General features: G+C 46.4%; 1 protein-coding gene across 3 annotated transcripts in view; it reads left to right on the forward strand.

Moving 5' to 3' along the window:
• The window catches only part of TBC1D4 (TBC1 domain family member 4), a 1,514,114-nt gene that overhangs the window by 1,078,487 nt on the left and 412,681 nt on the right, over nt 1–22,946 (forward strand). For all 3 annotated transcript variants that reach the window (XM_069639269.1, XM_069639270.1, XM_069639271.1), the window contains one exon: nt 18,166–18,390. In XM_069639269.1, the coding sequence (XP_069495370.1) occupies nt 18,166–18,390 (225 nt within the window). The remainder of the gene's footprint in view (nt 1–18,165; nt 18,391–22,946) is intronic.

The raw sequence follows: 22,946 nt of genomic DNA on the forward strand, positions 1-22,946 counted from the left end.
CCACTCAAGCGCCACAAAGTTTCCCACCTTTCCTACCCATGCATTTTCTTTGGGTGGCTTTTTCTTGTTCCACTTTTGTGCCACCACCAGAGCTCCTGCCATCATTAGTATCACATAAACCTTACATTGGGCTTTCAATGGTAACTCCTCCAGAACCCCTCCCGATCCCAGAATAGAGAGTCCTGTATTTCCCTTAACTTTTATCCCCAGAATCTCATCACTCACTCCATCTTGAACCTGAGACCAAAAGAGGCGGATCAGAAGACAGTCCCACCAAATGTGACTCTATGTGCCTTCCATTCCGCACTCCCGCCAATATGGGTTAGGGACCTTGTCAAACATCTTGTGGAGCCTCGTAGGTGTGAGCTACCACTGGACCATCATTTTAACCCAAATCTCCTGTATCTGTATAGATCTGGTAAGCTTGGGTATATTCACCCACAATTGCACCCAGTAGTCCGCATCAATTGGTTGACCCACTGAGTCTTCCCATTTCACCATATATCGCCTCGACCCTGGCTCCTCCCCTTCTTTAATGACTCCATAGATTGCCCCCACCATATGTCTGTCCCCTGCATTTGAGGTGAGGAATTTCTCCAAGGGCTTTAAAATCCTTGCGGCCGCCTTCCTAATTTTAGAATTTAGTGACCAATGTCTTAATTGAGTGTAGCGGAACCTTTCTCCTTCTTGCACTCCAAAGTCAATTTTGCATTGAGGGAAGGTTTTAATCTCGTTCCCATCAAACATGTGCCGTATTCTACAGCATCCTCCCTGCTTCCATCTGGTAAAATCTGACCCCCGCCCCTGGGGAGAATTGGGGGTTCCCAAATATCAGAGTGCACGGTGACGGAAATGTAGTCACCTTTGCTCGTACAAGCATTTCATCCCAGGAATCACCCACCAAGGACCCAATCTTACTGCAATACATGTTCTGTGGTCTATCTCTCGTTGGCTTCCAAGGAACCTCCTCCAGTTGGACCCCGACCACCGCTTTATCCAAATCCCTGCAGATTTTATCTCGATCGTCCTTTAACTAGTCCCTGATTACTTTAACTTGTGCAGCTAAATAGTAGGAAATCAGGCTCTCCCAGTCCCCCCCGCCCCACTCCCTTTGTTTTGGCATCATCACCAGGAGCCTTGATATTCTAGGTTTTTTGTGGTTCTATATAAATGCCCATGTATATCTATGGAGTGAGCGAAAAACAATTTGGGCACTTCCGCTGGGACCGTCATAAAGTAGTACAGAAGCTTTGGAAGAATGACCATCTTCAAAACATGAATACGTCCCAGCCAAGATATTGTCAATGGGCCCCATTTGCTTAACATCTTCTTAACGTTCTCTAGGAGATGGGGGAAAAGTTGGCCTCAAATGAAGAATCCATCTTGTTCGTGATTTTGACCCCCAAATATTGTATAGAGTTGTCTGCCCAACGATACAGAAGGGTTCCCCCAAGTTCTCATTCCTTTTCTATTGGAAGTCAAAGGTAATACCTCTGATTTATACATGTTAATGTTTAAACCTGCCACAGCCCCAAATTGACTTAGCACCCTATCTAGTATGTTAAGGCACTGTTTGTGAGTGTTAACAAAATTTCGTCCACAAAGGCTTCCACCTTATGTTCCCTACCCCCAAATGGGATTCCTGATATTTCCCTGTTTGCCCTCAGTGTGGCCAGCAATGGTTCCAGTTGGATCGCATATAATACGAGTTAGTGGCATCCCTGTTTTGTCCCTCTCGTCACTCTAATTGGCCCGAATTGCCCATTATAATTAGTCGGAGTGACAGATTAGCAGAGTTCGCCCTTATCATTTAAATTAATTTATTTCCAAACCCCGATTTAACCAAGGTATGAAACAGAAACTGCCACTCTACTTTTTCAGCATCCAAGGTCGTAAGTATAGATGGGATGTTTTTCTTATTCACTTTTTCGATCAGGTATGCAAGCCTTCTAGTATTATCGCCTGTTTGTCTGTTATGGGTAAAGCCTGATTGATCCGTACTAACAAGCTCTGGGAGGAGGTGGTCCAACCGAGTTGCTAAAATCTTTGCATATAACTTTGCATTGGTATTGATTTGGTCTGTGAGAGCTGCACATAGTCTGATCCTTGCCGGGCTTTGGCAAGAGTGCCACCTATGCCTTCTCCATAGTTGGAGTTAGTCTTCCTGCCCCTCCACCCCATAAAAAAGGCGTACTAGGTGTGCTATTAAACGTTCCCTGAAGGTTTTTATAAAACTCTGACGTAAAGCCACCTGGCCTAGGTGATTTGTTCACTTGTAATGCCCAGATAGCCTTTCGTATCTCTTCAGATGTTATATTTAAGTCCAAGTTCTCTTTTTCTTGTCCAGCTATCACAGGTAAGGTGCATTTATCGAAATACTATACTTGCTGCTGTTCCCAGGATTCTCTGATCTTTAAAGGGCGGAATAGTAATTGCAGAATTCCTGTGTTCTGTCGGATAGGTCTGAGCTTTCCCCTCCCCCTTCCTTTTTAATTTGTAATATCGTTTTTGCCTTTTCTTCCTTCTGTAGTAACCTTGCCAAAAGACGGTCCGTCTTGTTTGCTTTTATATAATATCTCTGTTTGAGAAATAATAGTGAGCGTTCTGCTGCTTTTGTCTGCAGTATTTATAGTTGGCCTCTGTTTGCCCTGTATTCCCTCCTTACTTCCCTACCCGCTCCTATTCCCATACGAGACATCACTTGTTTTCGTTTTTCTTCCAATTCTTTTTCAAAGAATCTATTCTCCCTATCTCTTCGGGTCTTTATGGCTGTTATCCTTCCCCTAATCATAGCTTCAAAAGCAGCCCACACCATGGGGGTCATTACGAGGTTGGAGGTAATGGAACAACAATGCCGGTAAAGGATTACCGGCATCGCATACCGCTCCGGGCTATTCCGACCTAAGAACCCGGTATTAGAGGCACCGCTAATAACGGTGCCTCTAATAGTGGCAAGGGCGCAGGCACGTGGGCCTTCAGGCCGGCAATACCGAGATGCTGCTAACAGGAGGACATCACAAGTCAGGCGTACATGCAAATACCGGCTTCATGAAGGCGCTAACAGGGTATACTGACATGCCGGCAATACCGGCATCGTGAAGCACCCGTAAACTGCTATGTGCAGTGTTCCCAACTGCAACAGGTGCACACAATCAGCACAGGTGGAGGCAATGGAGTCTGAGCCAGCACCAAAGGAGCACACCCACACCCCTTCCCACGCCAAAATGATTCCACTAGTAGTAGCAATACTGGGGATGGAGGACATGCTTGCATTGCTACACCAGCAACAACAACAACATCAGGCATCACAGAGGAGACGGAGGAGGAGAAGGAGGGTGAGACAGGCCCAGCATGCCCCACCAGTGCAGCCAGTGGTACCACGCAGGCAGCTCCCAATCCCTCGCATCAGAGCCAGTCCATTCAACCTAACCCCTGAGCAGATCCACACCCTGTACCGTCTGGACCGGGACACCATCACTGCCATCGTGGATACGCACTGCTATCCCCCCTCTCCTGAAGGTAGTGTCAGTGCTCCACTTTCTTGCCACAGGCACCTACCAGCACACAGTGGGGCACATGTATGGCATATCAAAACCCTTATTTTCTCGCATGCTGAAACAAGTGCTGGATGCCTTCCTGAAGCACACAAAGGACTACATATCCCTACCACGGACTCCCCAGGAGATTTTTGACACAAAAGTTGCCTTCCATGCATTGGCATGCATGCCAAATTGTATAGGTGCCCTCGACTGCACCCACATGGAGTTCGTGCTCCCGCATGCCATGGAGGTGGTGTACTGCAACCGCAAGCAATACCACTCCATCAATGTGCAGATGGTATGTGGTATCCAGCAAGATCATCACACATTGTTGTGCCCGATATCCCGGATCAACACATGACTCAATGGTCCTGCGGAACTTCATGCTACCACGCTACATGGAGCGACATGCAGGACGTGGTGCCTGGCTGCTTGGTAAGTTGCATGACAGGCACATGGCAGTGAAATGGGGGAATGGATGTACACACCACCATGGTGTCATCGGTGATGTGATAGCACGATGTGCACATCACAAAACACTGTGCCACAAAGCATCCCAAACTGAACATGACAACCAAATCCCATAGCAATGTAGTAAGCTGGACACCTATCACAACATGCCAAACTTAAAAACACCCCACATCCGACAAAACGTCCATCAGCCATCATCGTACCTCACCCTCTGTAACACAATCCAGCAACATGCTGTGAATATTCACTATGTAAATGTCTGCAGCAAATCACTACACAGGACAAGCATGGGAGTGCATGGGAGTGCACTGAACAAAATCACCAAGGGAATCCACTGTTTGTCACAGGGCCGCCACCAACACCTTAGTACAGCATGTCACCATCGTAATAATCAGCGCTGAATGCCTAATGTTTGTTTGTTTGTTTGTTTGTTTATTTATTTCTATAGCGCTCCGGACCCAGGAGTATAGGGGCGCTTAGTACAAGGTTACAAGGCACGGTACAGGGTAATACACAGTGAAGCTAGAACAATTTAAATAACAGTTATATACAGGCAGTGAGGGTGAAAGCACGCGGTAGTGACATAAGTGAGGAAAAAACAGTCAATACATTCTAGAGCTAGGTCTGACTTCAAAGTTGGCTATTTGTCAGTAGCCACCCAATGACCAGTTTCCTAAATGACTGGAAGGAGTTGGATGCTTTAATGCTCAGTGGCAGGGAGTTCCAAAGTTGGGGGGCGAGGACAGTAAAACTCGAGCCTCCGGCTCTTTTGGAGTTAAATCTAGGCACTGCAAGGCATAAGGTGTTAGAAGATCTCGTGGTTCTAACGGACGGTTTCATGGTGAGTTTGTCGGTCAGGTATGGGGGTGCTAGATTGTTGAGAGCTTTATACGTCAGGCAAAGTGTTTTTAGGTCGATTTTATGTTGGATAGTGAGCCATCTGCATGCCGTTCTGGTGGCTGAGATGTGCTCACGTCTAGGGATATTTAGCGCTGCCCGAAGTGCATTGTTTTGAAGGACTTGGAGCTTGTTAATTGACGCTTGATTGGCACCTAGGTAGAGACTATTGCAATAGTCTAGTTTAGATTGTATAAGGCCTCTGGATAGTATGAGGCAACTATTAGGGGAGAGAAATGGTCTACAGGCTCTAATGAGTTTTCCGGTATATGCCGTGGCAGAGGCAGTAGCATTAATTTGTTTGGTGAAGTTAACGTTGGCATCGAGATAGAAGCCAAGTGTTTTCACATTTTTGGCGACCGGGATGGTGTTGCCATCGATTATGATGTTCGAGTAGTTAGGACTTAATTTTTGTAGGTTATTCGGTGAGCCAACAATGAGCAGTTCGGTCTTCTCGTCATTGAGGCAGAGGCCATGTGTGGCCATCCATGCCTGGATGACAGAGAAGATTTCATTGATCCTAGCTACATCAGTATCGTAGTTGCCCGAGATAGTGAGGAGTATCTGGGTGTCATCCGCGTAATTTGTATAAATGACACCCAGGCGGTCTAGTTTATCGAAGAGGGGCTTTGTAAAGATATTGTAGAGGGTGGGTGAGACACATGATCCTTGTGGGACACCACAGGATATGGGGATAGGGTCTGCTGCTGCCTCCAGAGAGAAGACCCTCATAGTTCTGTTGGCTAGGAAGGACTGTATCCATGAGACAGCAGAGGGGGAGAAGTGGGCGGCAGAGGAGAGGTGGTTACAGAGTATTTTATGGTCAACCAGGTCGAAGGCCGCTGAGAGATCTAATAGGAGTAGGATGGCAGCCTTACCCTTATCTTTGATTTCGTCAATCTGGCTTTTAAGGTCGACAAGAGCAGTTTCGGTTCCATGCTGAGGCCGGAAGCCAGACTGACGCAATCCGAGTAATTGGTTAGACTCTAGGTAATGCTGAATTTGCAGGTAAGCAACTCTATCGAGTATTTTTAGCAAGAAGGGAACAGTTGTAATGGGCCTGTAATTTGTGGGGATGGAGGGATCCAGAGTCTGTTTTTTTAGTAGCGGGAGGACCCATGATTGTTTCAGATTGTTGGGTACCGAATTAGTGGAGAAGGATGCGTTTATGAGCTTGGAAATGAAGGGGGCGAGGTCTCTAGCAGCATCTTTTATGATCTGTGCAGGGCAGCTGTCCCCTTTGCAGTTTGATGGTTTGAGGGAAGTTATGATTTTTTGCACTTCTAGTGCGGTTACGTTTTTGAAGGTGAATCCCTGGTTATTGTTAGGGGTGGTAGGTGGGCTGGGCATGATGGTGCTAAAGGTGGGGCTGCTATTAAAAAGTTGAAGTCTTTTGTTTTCGATTTTAGTTTGTAGACCAGTGATTTTGTTTGCCAGGGCGTCTTGGATATTTGTGCACCAAGATTGGTCCTTCACAGACGAGTCCATAGGTGGATTGGGGTTTTCTAACTCCTTCAGGATAGTGAATAGCTCTTTGGTACTGGAGCTGGCATTACTTATTCTTGTGTTGTAGGCTTCCTTTTTTGTGCGGATAATTTCTTTTTTATAGAGGGAAGATGCATTTATGAGATTGACTTTTTGTTCCTCGGAAGGGTTCTTTTTCCAGAGGGTTTCCATTTTGGACTTATTTTTTCTTAGTATTTTGAGTTCTGGAGTATACCAAGAATTGAGGTGTGCCTTAGGTTTACTTTTGCGTAATTTTAGTGGAGCAACACGGTCAATAGCATTGGTCATGACGCTATTGTAGGTGTCTACTAGAAGGGTAGGGTCTGATGTGTTAGGGATCATGTTAAGGGTAGGTAGAACCAGTGGGATGAGGGCTTCACTGGTGATGTTCCGTTTGTTTCTAGTCAGGCATGCTGGTGCAGGCGGGTGTTGTCTGTGGAGGGGGTTGTTAGTGCTAATGTCGAATGAGAGTAGGAAGTGGTCAGTCCATATCAGTGGTTGTGGGTCTCTGCAGATGATGTTGCAGTTGTGGGCAGTGAGCCAGTCTAGGGTTCTGCCTTTTTGATGCGTGGGTAAGGTGTTAAGTTGAGTGTAGTTGTGTTCGCCAAGTACATTGGCGAGGGAGGCAGCTGGAATGTCATGGGGGTCATTGTAACCCAGGTTGAAGTCACCGAGGATAATATTCTGTGATAGAGGTTTGGATTTTTCGGCTATGAGGGTGGTTATGTCTTCTTCGAATGAACCTATAGGCCCAGGGGGTCTGTATAATAGGTCCAAGGTAATGGAGTTCTTAGGGGAAGTTTGAATTTTGATAGATAAATATTCGCAGGACTTTAGAGTAGGGGCGGTCATCGGTCTAATGTCAAGTGAGGATTTGAAGATGAGTGCTACACCTCCTCCACGGGCATCCGGTCTGTCGGCCCTGAGGATGGAGTAGTTGTCTGGAACTGCAATAGATAGAGAGGGGCCTGCTGCAGTATGGAGCCAAGTTTCTGTGGTAGCTAGGAAATCCAGGTCTGCTGCGAAGATGATGTCTGCAATTTCCGTAGGGTGGGCCACAAGGGATCTAACATTAAGTAGGGCTCCTTTGAGTGGCACAGAGTTTGCAATGGGGTTTTTATTGGTGATTTTAGTGATATGATTCGTGGTCATTTTGCTAAGTAGGTTAGGGAGTCTGCATCCTAGTCTGTCGTTACGGGTCATGATGTTGGGGTAGGCTACAGGGCTATGTTCAGTTGAACTACGCAAGTTTAGGATGTTGTCAGAGTGGTCATCTGTAACGAGGCTGCGTGGGGTATTACCTAAAGTAGCGCTCGTTTTGGTAATAGGGTCTATGGATGCGCTGTGGGAGAAAGGAGGTAGGGAAGGTAGGAAGGGTGTAGGGCAAGGTATGGGGTAATGTCTGGGACAGGCAAGCTTGGCGAGTCCATTACTGAATGGGATATAGCTATTTCTACTGCATGGTGTGCAGTCCGGCATAATGCAAAAGGGGAACATGATGAGAATTAGCCAGGCTGGCATAGTTTGGGAGTGGATTTGGGTAGTATCTGGCTAGCAACCAGAAGGCCCAGCACAATCAATGTGGTCGAGTAGCGACCAGAGGCACAACTCAGTTACAGTGGTCCGTTAGCGACCATAAGGCATAACTCAGTTAAGTTACAGTGGGCACAACTCAGGTACAGTGGTCCATTGGCGACCATAAGGCACAATTCAGTTACAGTGGTCCGTTAGCGACCATAAGGCACAACTCAGGTACCGTGGTCCGTTAGCGACCATAAGGCATAACTCAGTTAAGTTACAGTGGGCACAACTCAGGTACAGTGGTCCATTAGCGACCATAAGGCACAATTCAGTTACAGTGGTCCGTTAGCGACCATAAGGCACAACTCAGTTACAGTGGTCCGTTAGCGACCATAATATTGCAGAGGCTACTGACAACGCTGCCAGTTAGAAAATCATACAGAACACAACACATCACAATTTTGACACAAACACAGTGGTATGCGTCCACAGTGCATGAGCAACATCAAGGCAGTGTACACCATGTATCATCTTGGAGATGCAACCCACACCATAAGTCCATGGCACAGAACACATTGAGGGCATTACAATTGTGTGCATACAACCAGGGACATGTGCATGTGACCAACGATAATCTGCAGGCATGTGTGACTAGTACAGCTGTCCATCATGAATCGACTAACGTATACCTTTTATTGCCTCTCATGCAGGTGATGGTGGCTATCCCTTGAAGCCGTGGCTCCTCACCCCTGTCCGAAACCCACAGAACAGGCACGAGGAGGTCTACAATCGTTCCCATACCCGTACCCGTGTGGTCATCGAGCAGACTTTGGCCTGTTGAAGGCACGGTTTCGCTGCCTTAGCCGGTCGGGTGGGGCCCTCCTCTACAGGCATGAGAAGGTGGCCAAGATCATCATGGTATGTGTCATGCTGCACAACATGTGTATCCGACGGAACGTGCCTCTGCCCCCTGACATTGAACTGCAACCACCTGGTGATGATGAAGGAGATGAAGAAGATGTGGTTGCACATCATCGCGGTGCTGATGCACATGAGGGACGTGCTGTGCGTCAGTCAGTGATTGCACAATATTTCTAACACACATGGGTGCACAGGCTGACATGAAAGTTGGACAGTGGGCACTGGTTGGGAGAGTACATGTACAATATGCACTGTATATGAATAAATGACACATATGCAATACGGAATGTCCACTCAAGATTTTATTTTCACACAATGGGTGTATTTAACTGTCCAAATAAGATTAACGTGCTCAAACCCTCTACCTCACACACCCTCTCCCCCTCCCCCCACAACTCCTCCACACACCTTGACCCCTTCCCACTTCCCCTCCCCCCACAAATGCCCCCACACCCCCCTTCCCACCACAACTCCCCCACACATGGTGTCCAAGCAAAAGCTTCATGTGTCAGTGTCTACTGCCTTCATCAGGCTGCCCTGTCTACATCCTGCCACTCCCTGCACCTGGTGGCAGCATGTCCGTGCGGCGCAGGGTGCACGCCGACCTGCGTAGGGGGCTGGTTTGCGTGGAGCTTGACGAAGATGGGGTGGCCGCCTTCTCCATTCCGGGGGCTGGACGCTCAGCCTCCATGGAATGTGCAATGCGGGTGTGGACCTTCCTCAGGGCAGACACCTCCTCACACAATCTATTGGTGCTTTTCACAATGATCTGCCTCAGGGAGGAGGTGTTGTCGCACCCCTCCTGCCTTGCTTGGGCACTGTCTGCGACAAACTGTCCCACTAGGGCAGTGAGCTCCTCCTGGCGCTGCGCAGCATGTCCTGCCTGCTGCACCCCCGCCTGTACACCAGTGGAGGTGGAGGGTGCATGTATGACATGGGCAAATACTTTTGGGTCCTCTATGGGACTCATGCTCTCTTGTATGGACTCCCCCCCCCCAGACTGCTCCGTGGTGGTGTCGTGGTAGGAGTCGACAGGTGTGACCTGGGGGGATGGGGCCGGACTTGGTGTAGCAGGTAGGTTGGAGGAGTCGTCCTCGAAAGGCACACACACCTGTCTCTGCACGTCGTCATCTGTCAGGGGTGCCGTAGCAGCCGCCTCCCCAAAAGAGCTGTTCTCTGCCGACTGTGCCCCTTCGACTGTCTCCTGTGCAGGTGTCACAGGTGTTGTGGGTACTGTGGTGATGGGCCTTGGCGGCACCAGTGCCGTGGCATTCTGGGCTGTTTTGGTCTTCGGTGCCTGTCGTGGCTTGTGTGGGGCTTTCGAGGTGGAAGGCCTGTTGCCTTCATCCCTGGCCCTATTCCAGGGTGTCGTCGCCTGTGAGGGTGAGTCCCAGGCCTCGCTGTCAGGATCTGAGCCTGTGGGGGACCAAGAGAGGGACGGCATGAGTGATGGTTTGACAGGCATCATGCATACATTTGTATTATTGCTCATCTACACATTAGAGGGGAATTTGAAATGGAGTTTTGATGATCACGTTGCTTGCTATATGGGTGGATCATGCAGGCATCCGTCCGGGCACTCTTGTTGGGGCGGGCGTATACTATGTGACATGTATTTCTGTTGTGGCCTGCGTGCAGTGTGACTTATGCCATTTTCATATTTGTGTGGTGTGTGTCAGGTATGGCATTGCCATGCTGCATGCATGTGCATGTGTCTGTGCTGCAGACGACAACTAGGCTGGGAGTGTGTATGTGTTGGGCCATGCCTTGCCTCTTTGGACAGACAAATTGGTGGACTATTATCAGACTTTGCATTACAGTATTTTCTTAGGACACTCACCTCCTTCTGCCGATGAGATGGCGCCATGCTCCATATCGCCCACACCTTCGATGGCCTCTATGCCAATCGTGCTGGCAAAGATCTCCTCCCACCGCCTTAGCTTTATTGGTGAGCTTGGTCCTCCACGAGTAGCCATGGCCTGGCTCCTGTTTGCGGACAGGATGCTCCTGACTCGCAGGCGCAGGCCATCCCATCTCTTCCGAACATCCTTTGTTGTGCGGGGGGTGTTGCCTACCGCGCTGACTCTTTGGGCGACAAGTTTCCAGATTTCCTTTTTCTTGATCACTACCTCCCTCTTGAGGCTGTTTGCGAACACAACCTCAGCATTGTCAGCCAGGGTCTCCGCCAGCATGGTGAGTTAATCCTCATTAAAGTGCTCCTTGGGCTGGCGGGGGGCGCCTTTTTTAACTGCCTTGGGCATGATATAGTTGTGGAAGGTTGATGTATGTACTCAGCAATATTCTCCAGGTCCTGTGTGCTGAGGATGGCAATGGATTGTGTTTTTAAAGATGGCCGCCGTGCTCTTTCCCGTTCCTGTGCGATGACGCTACTTCGGGTTCTGCTTATTTACGGTGACCGCTGATGGTGGTGACCGCTAATGCGGTTTCAAATGATGCTGGTAGTGCTGTCTGTGCTTTCCATGATGCTGCTAAGGAATGTCGTTATCGGCATGGCGCAAAGCTCGGGCACGTGTACTCTTAATAGCCCTCTATTAACGGGCTCTTTACTACACGGACACAGTATTTTCTCCATGCCGGTAAGGACAGTTACTTACCTCCAAACTCGTAATGAGGCCCCATATGCTGGCTCGTGTCCCCGTGTTGGTTTTCTTTAAAAAAACTCTTCTATAACCACTCTAGTCTCCTCCCTTAGAGTATGATCTTTGAATATGTGTAGGGTAGCTTGTGTAGGGTAGCTCTATTTCCATAACCCTGCGTATCCTCCTTTTCTTCTTATACTCAGAGTTATCAGTGCATGATCAGATAGAGCTATCGCCCTCACTTCTAGCTCTGCTACAAGTCCCAGTAAGGACTGCAAGAACCATATATAGGCGATTCTGGAGGGAGCCTGTGAACGTGTGAGAAAAATGTATACCCTTCGTGTTTCCCCTCTTTTTCCTCCATGCGTCCACCAAGGAAAGCGGTACGATCTTCTTGATCAATTGCTTAGAGGGCTTGCCCTGTCTGGACTCGCTCCCCCTACTCCTGCCCACCCTGGGATCCCATGCCATATTAAAGTCCTCTAGCAGCACTATTTGACCTTTAGCGAATCGTGCCAATTTAGTCCATTTTGATTGTATAAACCTGTCCTGTTCCGAATTGGGCACGTAGGTAGTAGCTAGCGTATATAGTTCCCCTCTCCCCTCGATTATTAGGGCCAAGTATCTTTCCTTGGAGTTCCTGTCTGAAGCATTGTCCGAGAGGTCAAGATTATCTTGAATCGCTACCAGAACCCCTCCCTTCTTGGACGTGTCATTAGACTGAAAAATGTGGCCGTATCCCTGTAACCTAATTTTGTGCTTATCCATGATTTGAATGTGTGTTTCCTGAAGGGTTATGAGATCTGGTTTCTCCCTAAGAAGATATTGCTCAAGTTTCTCCTTTTCAAGTAGTGACGTCGCTCTGATGAACCGCCAGCTGATCTAGTTCCTCTTCTCTGGGCCTCCTTGGGTTGGCCCCGGCATCCTTTTTTCCTGACGATTTCGGCTTGATCTTGTTCCACTCCCAGTGCCTCCTATTATTCTGAGGTTTCAGTGTTGCTTTGTTTACTCCTTGTAATTTGTCGTCCATTCCTAAGAATCTCTCTCCTTCTTCACTGGAGGAGATGTAGTGTTGCCTTCCTTCCCATTCAAAAACCATGCTGAAGGTGAAAGGCCATCTGTATCGAATGTCTTGTGACCGCAGGAAATTTACGATCTGGCTCATTTGTTTTCTTTTAAGTAAGCTGGTTTGAGACAGATCCTGAAAAAGCTGTATCTCTGAGCCGTTGCATGTGATCTGTTTCGCTTTCCTAGAAGTCAAAAATATTCCTTTGTTCCGCTTGTAATCGTGAAGAGCTGCTAATACACCTCTTGGCCTTGCCCCTGGTCTTTAATCTGAGGGCCCACCCTATGTAGTCTATCAATCTTAAGGTTCGTACTGTTGTCCATTTCCAACAGGTCTCCGAATATTTGCATTATTGCTGTTCCAGGTTCTTTTTCATTCACAGCTTCAGCCAGTCCTTTTATACATATGTTAGACCTTCTAGACTTGTTTTCAAGGTCCTCCACTTGAATCTCAAGATTGTGCGTTGCCTTTGCTAGTTGTTCCAACAGTTTTCATGCATCGTCCGCTAAGTCTTGGAGCGCGTGCTCAGTTGTGTCCACCGTTTCTTCCAGGTTATTAATGTCTCCCCTGATTTCATACAAAGCTGACGCCAGGTCTTCCCTCATTTTGTCCATTTCTTTCTGTACCGTTCCTGCAATCTTGTCACCAAAATCCTGGAAATATTGCCTGGTGGCCTACAGTGGCCCCTCATAGTCTATTTTATCTGAACTCTGTTCATCTTTCGGTGGGGTTCTAGTGTCCCTCCTGCACAATTTTTGTATATTGCTTTTGTGTGGTTTCTTTACCCCTTTTGCCGAGCTTTGGGCCTCCTCGCCTCTATTTTTTTACATTTTGTTGACCTCTCGCCCCTAAAGGGCACGGCCTTCACCAACCCAGGAGGTAAATTCTTTGCCGAAGGGAGATGTCCTCTTGTTGTGATAGTAGGAGGACCCAGATACCTTGTGTTTCTCTGCAGACCTCGACCCCTGATCCCCTTAAATTCTCAGCTTATGTCCAAAGCCCCACAAAATGGTCTCTATGTGAATATTCCACTTGAGAAGTCTCACAAGGCCCAGCCTGCCCTGCTGTCTTTCTTCCCCAGGGACTCAACAAACCTGCAAGAGGGGTCCCCACTTCCACTCTGGCCACTTAGTTAGATAGATCTTAGATGGCATTCTATGCACACTTCTGGGTACCGGTACCTCTAACTGCTTTTCAGAGGCTCTCTCGGATCTTCTTCCCACCTGTAATGATCCTTTCGACTTTCGCCCGTGTACGCTCCCAGACTGCGGGCCCGCCACTAAATTCCTGTTGTGTTGGTCGGTCCTCCGCTTCTTAGGCCACCAAGCTGGGGTCTGGTCGTTTTAATGCTGGAGTGCGCGCAGTCCTCTCCTCACCCTGACACAGAGTGCCGGTCTCGTAGAGCACATTACCTCGCCCCATTAGAACACCAGTGAATGGTTAATTATGCGTACCTTTTGTCTTCTTCTCAGGGTTCTGTTTGTGTTCCCAACGGGACTGCCCCTCATCGCGTTTCCTTGGCGAGTTCCCTGCACGCCAAGATGTCCCTGCGACTCGCATCTTGCACACGAGGGCTCCTGGGTGGCTCCACCACTCCCAATCAAAGGGGAGCGCCCCTTCACACGCCACCTCTCCGGGTTTGAATCTGGGGGATCTCCTCCTCATTAACAACACCCTCACCGTGCCACGCTGTCTCCAGCAGTTGCTCGTGTTTCCAGGAATATTGGAGCATGAAATAGCGCTGGGCTTTCCCTACGCCCACACGAACCAGCTTGCCTAGGAGTGCTCCATGAGCACGGGCGCTCTTCCTACTTTAATAAATCTAATCACCAGCTGCAGTGTCCGAACTTCGGGTGTCTCCGATGTTGCAGAATCTTGGAATCTCGATTTCTTAGTACAATAACGCCCGGGAAGGGTTAAAAGTCACTGAAGAGATCCAGGGGTCGGGAGAGCGTTGATCACAGAGCTCTCATCCCGACGGCCATTTTGGAAATCTCCAAGAATCCTACATTTTGTCATATTTGTATCTTATTCTGTATCACTTAACTCCATGGAATTTGTGCAACTTGTTCTTGAGGGCAAACAGCTTGCACTAATCCTATCAACATTGAGGTTTATTAACCGATTAATACTTCCTCTCCTGAAATGCGTGCTTTTTATTGAGTCATTTTGAACGTATGGTCTTAATGATTTCCCTCTTTTAAATGTGCTACTATGATGAATTTTGTATGGTATCCACTTGTTTGATGATTAATTTGTATTTTTATTTCATTGATCGATGATGAATTGGTATCTGTATTTTGGATGATGTATTGATAAGCTTTTTTGTAAAGTTTAACATTTAACCATAGCCCAATAAAATAAATGACCCAATTTGATGGTATTCAATATATCGACCTCAGAAGCATGATGGGTTGAGTCAGAGTCAGATCTGTTGCGGGCGCGAGCATTTGAAGTTAATGCTAGCCCCATTTCTGAGGCTAAAGCATATCCGTTAACTACCCACCTGGATACCTGCTTGCATTGGTGAACAGAAACTTGCCCCTAGCTTGTGGAAGCCACCCAAAGGTGGCACGCAGGTCTAGCTTCACAGTTCTCTCCCTGTCAGATGGACACTGAATGCCTCGAACACTTCTCAGCTTCTCTTTTGAGCTTTTTGACTCTGAAAATCTTTTTAGTGATCGCTGGCCAAGTGCTTAGGTGGAGCAGCAGTACAGTCTGAAATCCCCTTTAAGCTTCTCTTTGAGTGAACAAGTAATTGGATGCGTATCTCACAACACAGCAAACTGAAATAGCTGTAGGGGCTTCCATGCTGGATAGAATGGCAATGCTTTGTCGATATGCAATTTCAGACATCTGAAAAGTCTGTTGTTTATGTTCATTTGTGAAATTGTGTGCCCTATTAGTTACACAGGGCACATGTAGCTGGACATCATCAACATAAACACCAATGTAAACATCGTAATATAAATAATCCCTATGCCTGGCTGGCAAGTACCTCTAGGTTAAGAGATGGACAGCCAGAAGGTAGGTAAAGTGGGCCCCACAATCCTTAGACACACCAGTCTAGCAACGTAGAGCCAGTAGACAACCATAAAAGGATATCAGGGGGAACATCTACCTGGTGTTGCAGAACTTGACAGCATACCTGCATTTTACTTGCAGTGGTATGCTGTTAACTTTTTTCATAATGAGAAATATCAAGCATGTGTTCAAACAGTAAAACAGACTGTAGTGTACTGCCTGCATTTTACCCTAACACCCCTTTTAGGAAAGTAGTTAAACTGCCTGCGGCTTTATCTTTTTGTCTTGACTATTAGGAGGCGCTTCGGGGATAAGCCGAAACTATTGCTTTGGTTTTCAGCTAAGAGGAAGATGGCATTTTAGGGACACACAGCTTGTCGGTGTTGTTTAGTTATTTATCCACCCATTAACTACCCATGGTCATACTAATTCCTATTGCCATTTCCGCCCAGTACCTGCTCCTCGCCTCCCAAACACATCCTCCTTGGTTCTCAGAGCTATCATTTTCAAACAGTAACATCAAACTGTGCCTTGCCAGTATATTTTCTAAGCTGTCTGCTGAGTGTTAGTGGCTTAACAAAGTGTGCCTTTAGCCCCTTGATCTATGTGTGTTCCTGAAATCTTGTTAAATTAATAAAGCCAACCGTTTCACCTGACTTTCTCAGACTACTCATTCCTGACATGGGGCAGTATGAGAGCTGTAAAGTCATGTGATTTAAGTCAGATTCCCCACCGTGAAATGTGCTGGTCCAGACTTGTTTTCTGGGTACAAGAACATGGTCTGATTTCGGTTTGCTCGTGAGCAGCTTTAAACGGGAGGTGCTCATTGCACACTATTATTACATTTTACTGAGTGTATTCCATACATCCAACTATCAAGTGCCCATCATATTGATACTAAATAAATAAGCTGTACCCAATGAAATATAAAAATGTCTTATTCGCAAATGACCTTTGTTACCTGAATATCTTTGATAATTATTGGTGCACATTTTTTGTGGACAATGGATAAGAAAAGCCACGATGTTGATTTTTGAAAGAGAATTATTCGTTTGTTACTGTAATAACTGGGATATTTGCACAATGACCGCTTTTAAAAAGGAATTACTTATTTATATTGCAAATGTGTTTCCTGTGTGTGGTGCACTCCATTCCTAGTCTGTCTACTCTAAGCCTAAGCACACCTTTCTCTGTGGCTGCTTTTTGAGTGGCCACATGCCATATCCTTACGTTTCCAATAACCATTCCTGAAATATTTACAGTGACTCCTTTTATGTTCAGTGTTCCCTGTTTTAGGGATTGCAGTCGGGGGATCTTAATGGGAAAAGTGTGTAGGTGCAAATCGCAATATACCACCCTAACCATTGGCTTGCAGACAGAGGTTAATCAAAATGCTTTCATGAAGTATGTTTGAGCTCAGTGATAACATTGCATCCCGAACACAAATGTTTAACTCGCCTGACGTAGCAGGGGGGCAGGAATCACAGACCTCTCAAGTTCCACGTGGCCATGCGTGAGACGAACATTCTATTTGGAATTATGGGACTTGTAGTTTTCCTAAATTTCAAATGGGAAAGAAAAAGCTAAAATACCCAGAAGCCCAAGGGAAAAATCAGATCTGGATTGCTTTCGCACACATGGCCACTTGGAACTTGAGAGCTGTGGAATCGCGTACAATAATGTGATGAAGGATTTCCTATAAGCCACAGCTATTGGCCTGGGATGTGGAGCTAGGAGAGAGATGGGATGTGAGGGGGCACACAAGCTGTTGTGGCTATTTGGATTTGTATCCACCTATTGAACACCATTGCCATGCTAATCCTTATGACCGACCTCAATTACTTTCTGCCCCTCCACATCCCCATCTAAAACACCTGTCCCCCATGATCTCTTTGACCTAGCTCTGTGCTTTTAAGGGGAAGCCAATGCTATTTCTAAGCCGTCTTTTGTAATTAATGGCATATTTGTAAATTGGTTTATAATCAATAAATGTGTCCGGGCATTTGTTCCTTGCACCAAATTATTTTAATAACAAGCATTGTCAAAGCTAATCCTTCTGGCTCTTGTATAGATAGGCATTACGCAGGCACTGACATAACATAACGACGTGCTAGCACATCCATTTGTCATCTTATTGTAAGATAGTACCATTGTGGCATTGCCTGTAAAATGCCTTTCTCATGCCTACATAAAAACCAAAACTGTTGGCTTTGCCAATGCTTGCTTGTATAACATTTGCAGCCAGGTATTTGCAGGCGTAGACAGGCACCTTTTTCTAATTCAACACGTTGTAAACAGCAGCCTGAAAGCCTGTGAGATAAGGCAGCGGGCACACGAAATGCGAGCGAGGCTGTAGGGAAGCATGACTAATTGTGAAAAGTAGAAGTGGTAAACACACAGTGTTTATGTTTGTAACAGACAGGGAGGAAGTCTACAAAAGTCCCCAAGTCATTGTGTGTAGGTTTTCTGCTTTGAAAGGTCACTGGAAAGGCAGTAGAAGACGATAAGTACATGCTTTTCGTTTCGAACAACATAGCACGGGGTGACTGCTCTGTCGCTCGGTGAGCCGCGTTGAGCATGAATCTAGCCGTCGATGTCTGAAGTTCTCCTGCTTTTGCAGATCGGTTTGATGGGCACGAGTTGCTGCCTCTGTCGCCTTTCACGCCCGCAATGGAGGAGCATTCAATGGAGGAGCATTCATTGGAATCCCTGTCTCCGGACGAGGACGCTCTCGACAGAGAAGGCGGCCGGAGGAATTCGGAGGACCTTCAGAGCTTGTGGCGAAAAGCTATTCACCAACAGATCCTGCTGCTCCGAATGGAAAAGGAAAATCAGAAGCTTGAAGGTAAGAAGCCGCACAAGTGTAATAGACTTGGAGTAGGTGGGACTTTCCCGCATGATAAAAACTACTTTTGTTGTCATAGTTAAAAATGCTTTCTTCCCAAAGGGAGTATTTACTTTATATATAGTTTAGGAATAGCAATGTTAGTGGTGTAATGTATTTTACAGCGCTTAACGGCAGATTCATCCCGCTTCTAAGCGCTGCAATAATAATAAGTGTTATAACTACTTAATCAAATGGTAATTAATGTATTCCCATCGGAGGGGAAGGGCTTATAGTTGGCTGAACTCGTCTTGCCAGGGAAATGTACAGTATATGCGTTTAGAGTTAGTTAAAGCTCCTCTGCTTTTTGTTTGACTTTGCAAATACATTACTGATTCAAGACGCACTATCTGCACTGGCCGCTATTCAGTAGGAGTCTTGCACAAACACGTTTGACGTACCTTTTCCATGCAGAAATGTACTTCCTTCATTCACCTGGCACTGCAGCGGCTGTGCACAGTGAAATAACAAAGTCTCTGCTTAGGTTCTGTTATGTGTGCATGTTTTGCGAGCAAATTGTAATGACACGGCTGCTGAACTAACTGCGAACTACCCCAGCCACCATTTCTCACGAGTGCGGTCCAGTATTTGCATTTGTATTTAGTTTATTTATTTAGCGCACCCGGCCCAGGGGTATCTGGGCGCATGCCTTACATAGGTTACAAAAAAACAACCTCCAGGTTAACATTGCATGAGGTACATGTTACAGATAATAGTAGAACATAAATGACATATGAAGCAGTAAACAAGGATGCTATACACATGCGCATTCACAATGTTGTGACAATAGCTATGGATGTCCGCATATAAGGGTCTTGTTATTGCAGGCATTGCTGTGGTGTGACATGTATATATCATTTACACTCTAGTAGTGGCTAGCTCTTGCTCAGTGAGCCAAAGTTTGACGGTATTCTTAATGTAGCGGGGTTCGGATCTCAATGAGTTGGGGAGTGTGTTCCAGAGTTTGGAAGCAAGGACAGGGAAGCAGCTACCCCCCCTGCGTTCTGTGACTTAAATCTAGGTATAGCAAGTGAATGTGCTTGTGCAGATCTAAGTGGTCATGTGGCTGTGTGCGCTGTGAAGCGATTGGCCAAGTATTCAGAGGCTTGATAGGCACGACACTTATGTGTAAGTGCGAGGGCTTTAAGCGGAATTTTGAGTGCCACTGGGAGCCAGTGGAGGTTCTGTCTAGTGTCAGAAGTGCATTTTTCTAGGGATATTGAGGGCCGCTCTGATTGCATTATTCCGGGTTACGTGAAGCTTGTGGATGTTCTTTTGGCTAGTTCCTAGATAGAGGGCATTGCAATAGTCAATTTTGGCCATTACCAGGGTTCTTGCCAGGAAGATGCAGTTAGAGGAAGAGATGAAGGGTCTACAAGCTGTCACCAATTTACAGGTGTAAGCTGAAGCTGAGTCAACTGTATTGACTTGTTTAGTCAGAGAGAGGGTGGAATCTAAATGGAAGCCAAGGGTTTTAGTGATATTTGACACCTTAAGGGTATTCCCGTCGATGATAAAGGCCTTGAAAGCGGGGTCCAGTTGTTAAGTCGTTGGTGGGAGCCTAAGATAAGTAACTCGGTCTTATCATCGTTTAAGCATAAACCATGATGTGCCATCCAAGCTTGAATGACTGAGTAGACCTCGAGTCTGTTGTGTAGTCCCCCGTGATAGGAATGAGTATCTGGGTGTTATCCACATAGTTGGTATATGAGACACTCAGATAGTCAAGGATGTGAAATAGTGGTTTAGTAAACACATTATATAAAGTGGGGGACACGCAGGACCCTTGTGGGACCCCACAAGTGACAGGCGAGGGATCAGCCGATGCGGTTGGGTAGAAAACGGCCATGGTTCTGTTTGTAAGGAATTACCTGATCTATGATGAGGCCTCGTCTGAGAAGTGGGTAGTGGTTTTTAGATGATGGCAGAGAATTTGATGATCGACCAGGTCCAACTCTGCCGAGAGGTCAAGTAGTAGTAAAGCTATCTTGCCTTTGTCTTTGATGCCCTGTATTTCTGTTTTGAAGTCTAAAAGGGCTGTCTCGTGCCATGTTTTGGACGGAAGTCTGATTGTCGGAGACCGAGGAGTTTATTAGCCTCGAGGTATTCCAGAATTTGTAAATCGGGTGCTCTGTCCAAGATTTTCAGGAGGAAAGGCACTGTGGTGATTGGTCTGTAGTTGGATGGGTTGCTGGGGTCAAGTGTAGGTTTTTTAATGAGGGGGATGACCCAAGCATCCATAAGATTGTCAGGGACAGTGCCAGCTTTAAAAGAGGCGTTTATAACGGAGGTGATGAAAGGGGCTAGGTCATGGGCAGCTTCTTTAATGATGAATGCTGGGCATGAGTCACCTTGACAATTTGAAGGTTTTAGTTTTTTGATAATATTTCCCACTTCTCAAGTAGATAAAGGAGAGAAGCTGAAGGGTTTACTAGAATGCGTAGGTGTTTTCTGGCTGAACAAGGGTGCTGAAGAGAGGGGGTCAGTCATTAGGCTAAATTTTTTATTGTTAATTTTGATTTTCAAGGTAGTCATTTTGTCCGTAAGTGCTTTTTGTATACTCGAGCACCAGGCGGTGTTGGTATCACAATTGTCTGTTGGGTTTATGGGAGATTCGAGTTCTTTAAGGATCTTAAAGAGCTCTTTAGTATTAGATTCTGCTTGGAGAATCCGCTTATTGTAGGTGTCTTTTTTTTCGCGGTGAGAATTGCTTCCTTGTAGATCACTGATGCAGAGATCAGTATGTTTTATGCTGATGTGAGGTCGTAGGATTCCACCATAGGACATTTTATCAAGTATTTCACATGTATAAGGTGAAAGGCAGGAGTCGTCGCGAACTTCGAATATCCTTGGAGAGTACTCACAAGCATACATGTCTGACTATTATTGAACATATAGTCGCTTTTACCAGCTGTACAAATGAAAGCCTTGAAACGGCGCGAACTGCGCTAGAGTCATGTAAAAGCAGAAGTAACTTGCTCTTTGTGCGTAGATGGCACCATACAATAAGTGAAAGACTAAGTTCATACTTTAAGTTGATACTTACCTAATTACTGTTCATTACATTACGCCAAAGTGCTTTTTTGTAAAGGGACACACGGACACACAGGTAAGAGCTGTACATGCATGAGAATGTTTAATTGTCGAACAGGGCATGTCTTATTTTTTCAAACACAACTAAATGCTTATAAATGTGCGGGAGAAAAGAAATGACAAATGCATATTGAGGAAGAGCTGTTAAGTTCTGTGCAGTGGCAATACAGCGAGCTGGCGGTGCAGCGAGCAGCACAGTGTTTGAGGCTGTGTGCACACTTTCTTTTCTCGGTCCAGACGAAGCCTTCGTCCTGTGCAGATCGGTCGCCCCTCTTTTTACCCACCTGCAAAGTTGGGAAAGCAAACGTGTTGGGAGGGCAGGACCAGCACCTCCGCAGTATCAAAACACGCTGGCTGTGGACTCTGTTAACCATGTCAAGACGAGGATCTGAACAAGCAAAGCCCACTGACCACTCGTTTTCAGTTATTAAGGTTATAATTTAGTGTATGTGTTTATGAAACAAATGCATCTTCTGATGCTGTTCAAGGACGACAAACAAAGGTTATGACGGTCTTTTAAATCCGAATGTGTTCTTACAGTTTACTCGTGGCTGGCTTTTATTTCTACTTTGTGTGTCCTTTATTGCCGAGGATATATTTCGCATTGGGTCATGCATGTATTGTGTTTTAAAAGACGTTGCTCTGCAAAGTGAACTGCCGTTCCCATCTTGCCCTCCTTCCCATTTCATTAGTTTTATATTTTCTACATGTCAATTGAGTTTCGGAGCACTGGATAATCTGCATTTTCAGAGAACTGTTTTGCAGCCACTATTTCAAATGAACGAAGAAGTCAATAGAAGCATGCATTGGAGTACTCTATGTGAGCATTGTTGTTGTACACTAGACACTGCACATAGTTGACCCAACCCCAGCCGTTTAGTCAACACGAATTGTAGCTAATTTGAAAGGAATGCACATTTTGATGTTCTGGCATGATTTGGCAGCTTTGTATGAGGTTCATAGTAGCAGGCTAATTGTTTTTCTCGAACTTCATTGCATGGCACATACACGTGCAAAGTCCAGCTCAGGACCACCCCTTCATGCCCCACCCAACCGTCAATCCCTTTCTCAGCGTCATCTTTCATGGGTCTTGCTTCTCGACGGCATGCCTTGTGCCTACATTTCTTACATTATACTCTGTGCCTATGATCAATAGCTTTCGGTGGTTTGTGCGTTTTCCCCTAAATTACAACTCCGCTGACCAGCACACTTTGTCTTTTTTGCCTAGGTGCGTAATACGCTTGGCACCTTTGTAACCCCTGCACATCTCTCACTCCCTATTGTGAGAGAATTTCCTACTTGGATGAAGCATGCCGGATCACCGTGCCGGCAGAGATTTGTGATTTTGTCAAGATCGGGTTGAAAGAGGTAATTCAAACCCTTTTACCAGGGCACCCTGGATCAGAGGCACCCTGAAAAGCATC

This window comes from Ambystoma mexicanum, chromosome 7q, assembly GCF_040938575.1.
Source record: "Ambystoma mexicanum isolate Mex_15411 chromosome 7q, UKY_AmexF1_1, whole genome shotgun sequence".
In the NCBI taxonomy this organism is placed as follows: domain Eukaryota; kingdom Metazoa; phylum Chordata; class Amphibia; order Caudata; family Ambystomatidae; genus Ambystoma; species Ambystoma mexicanum.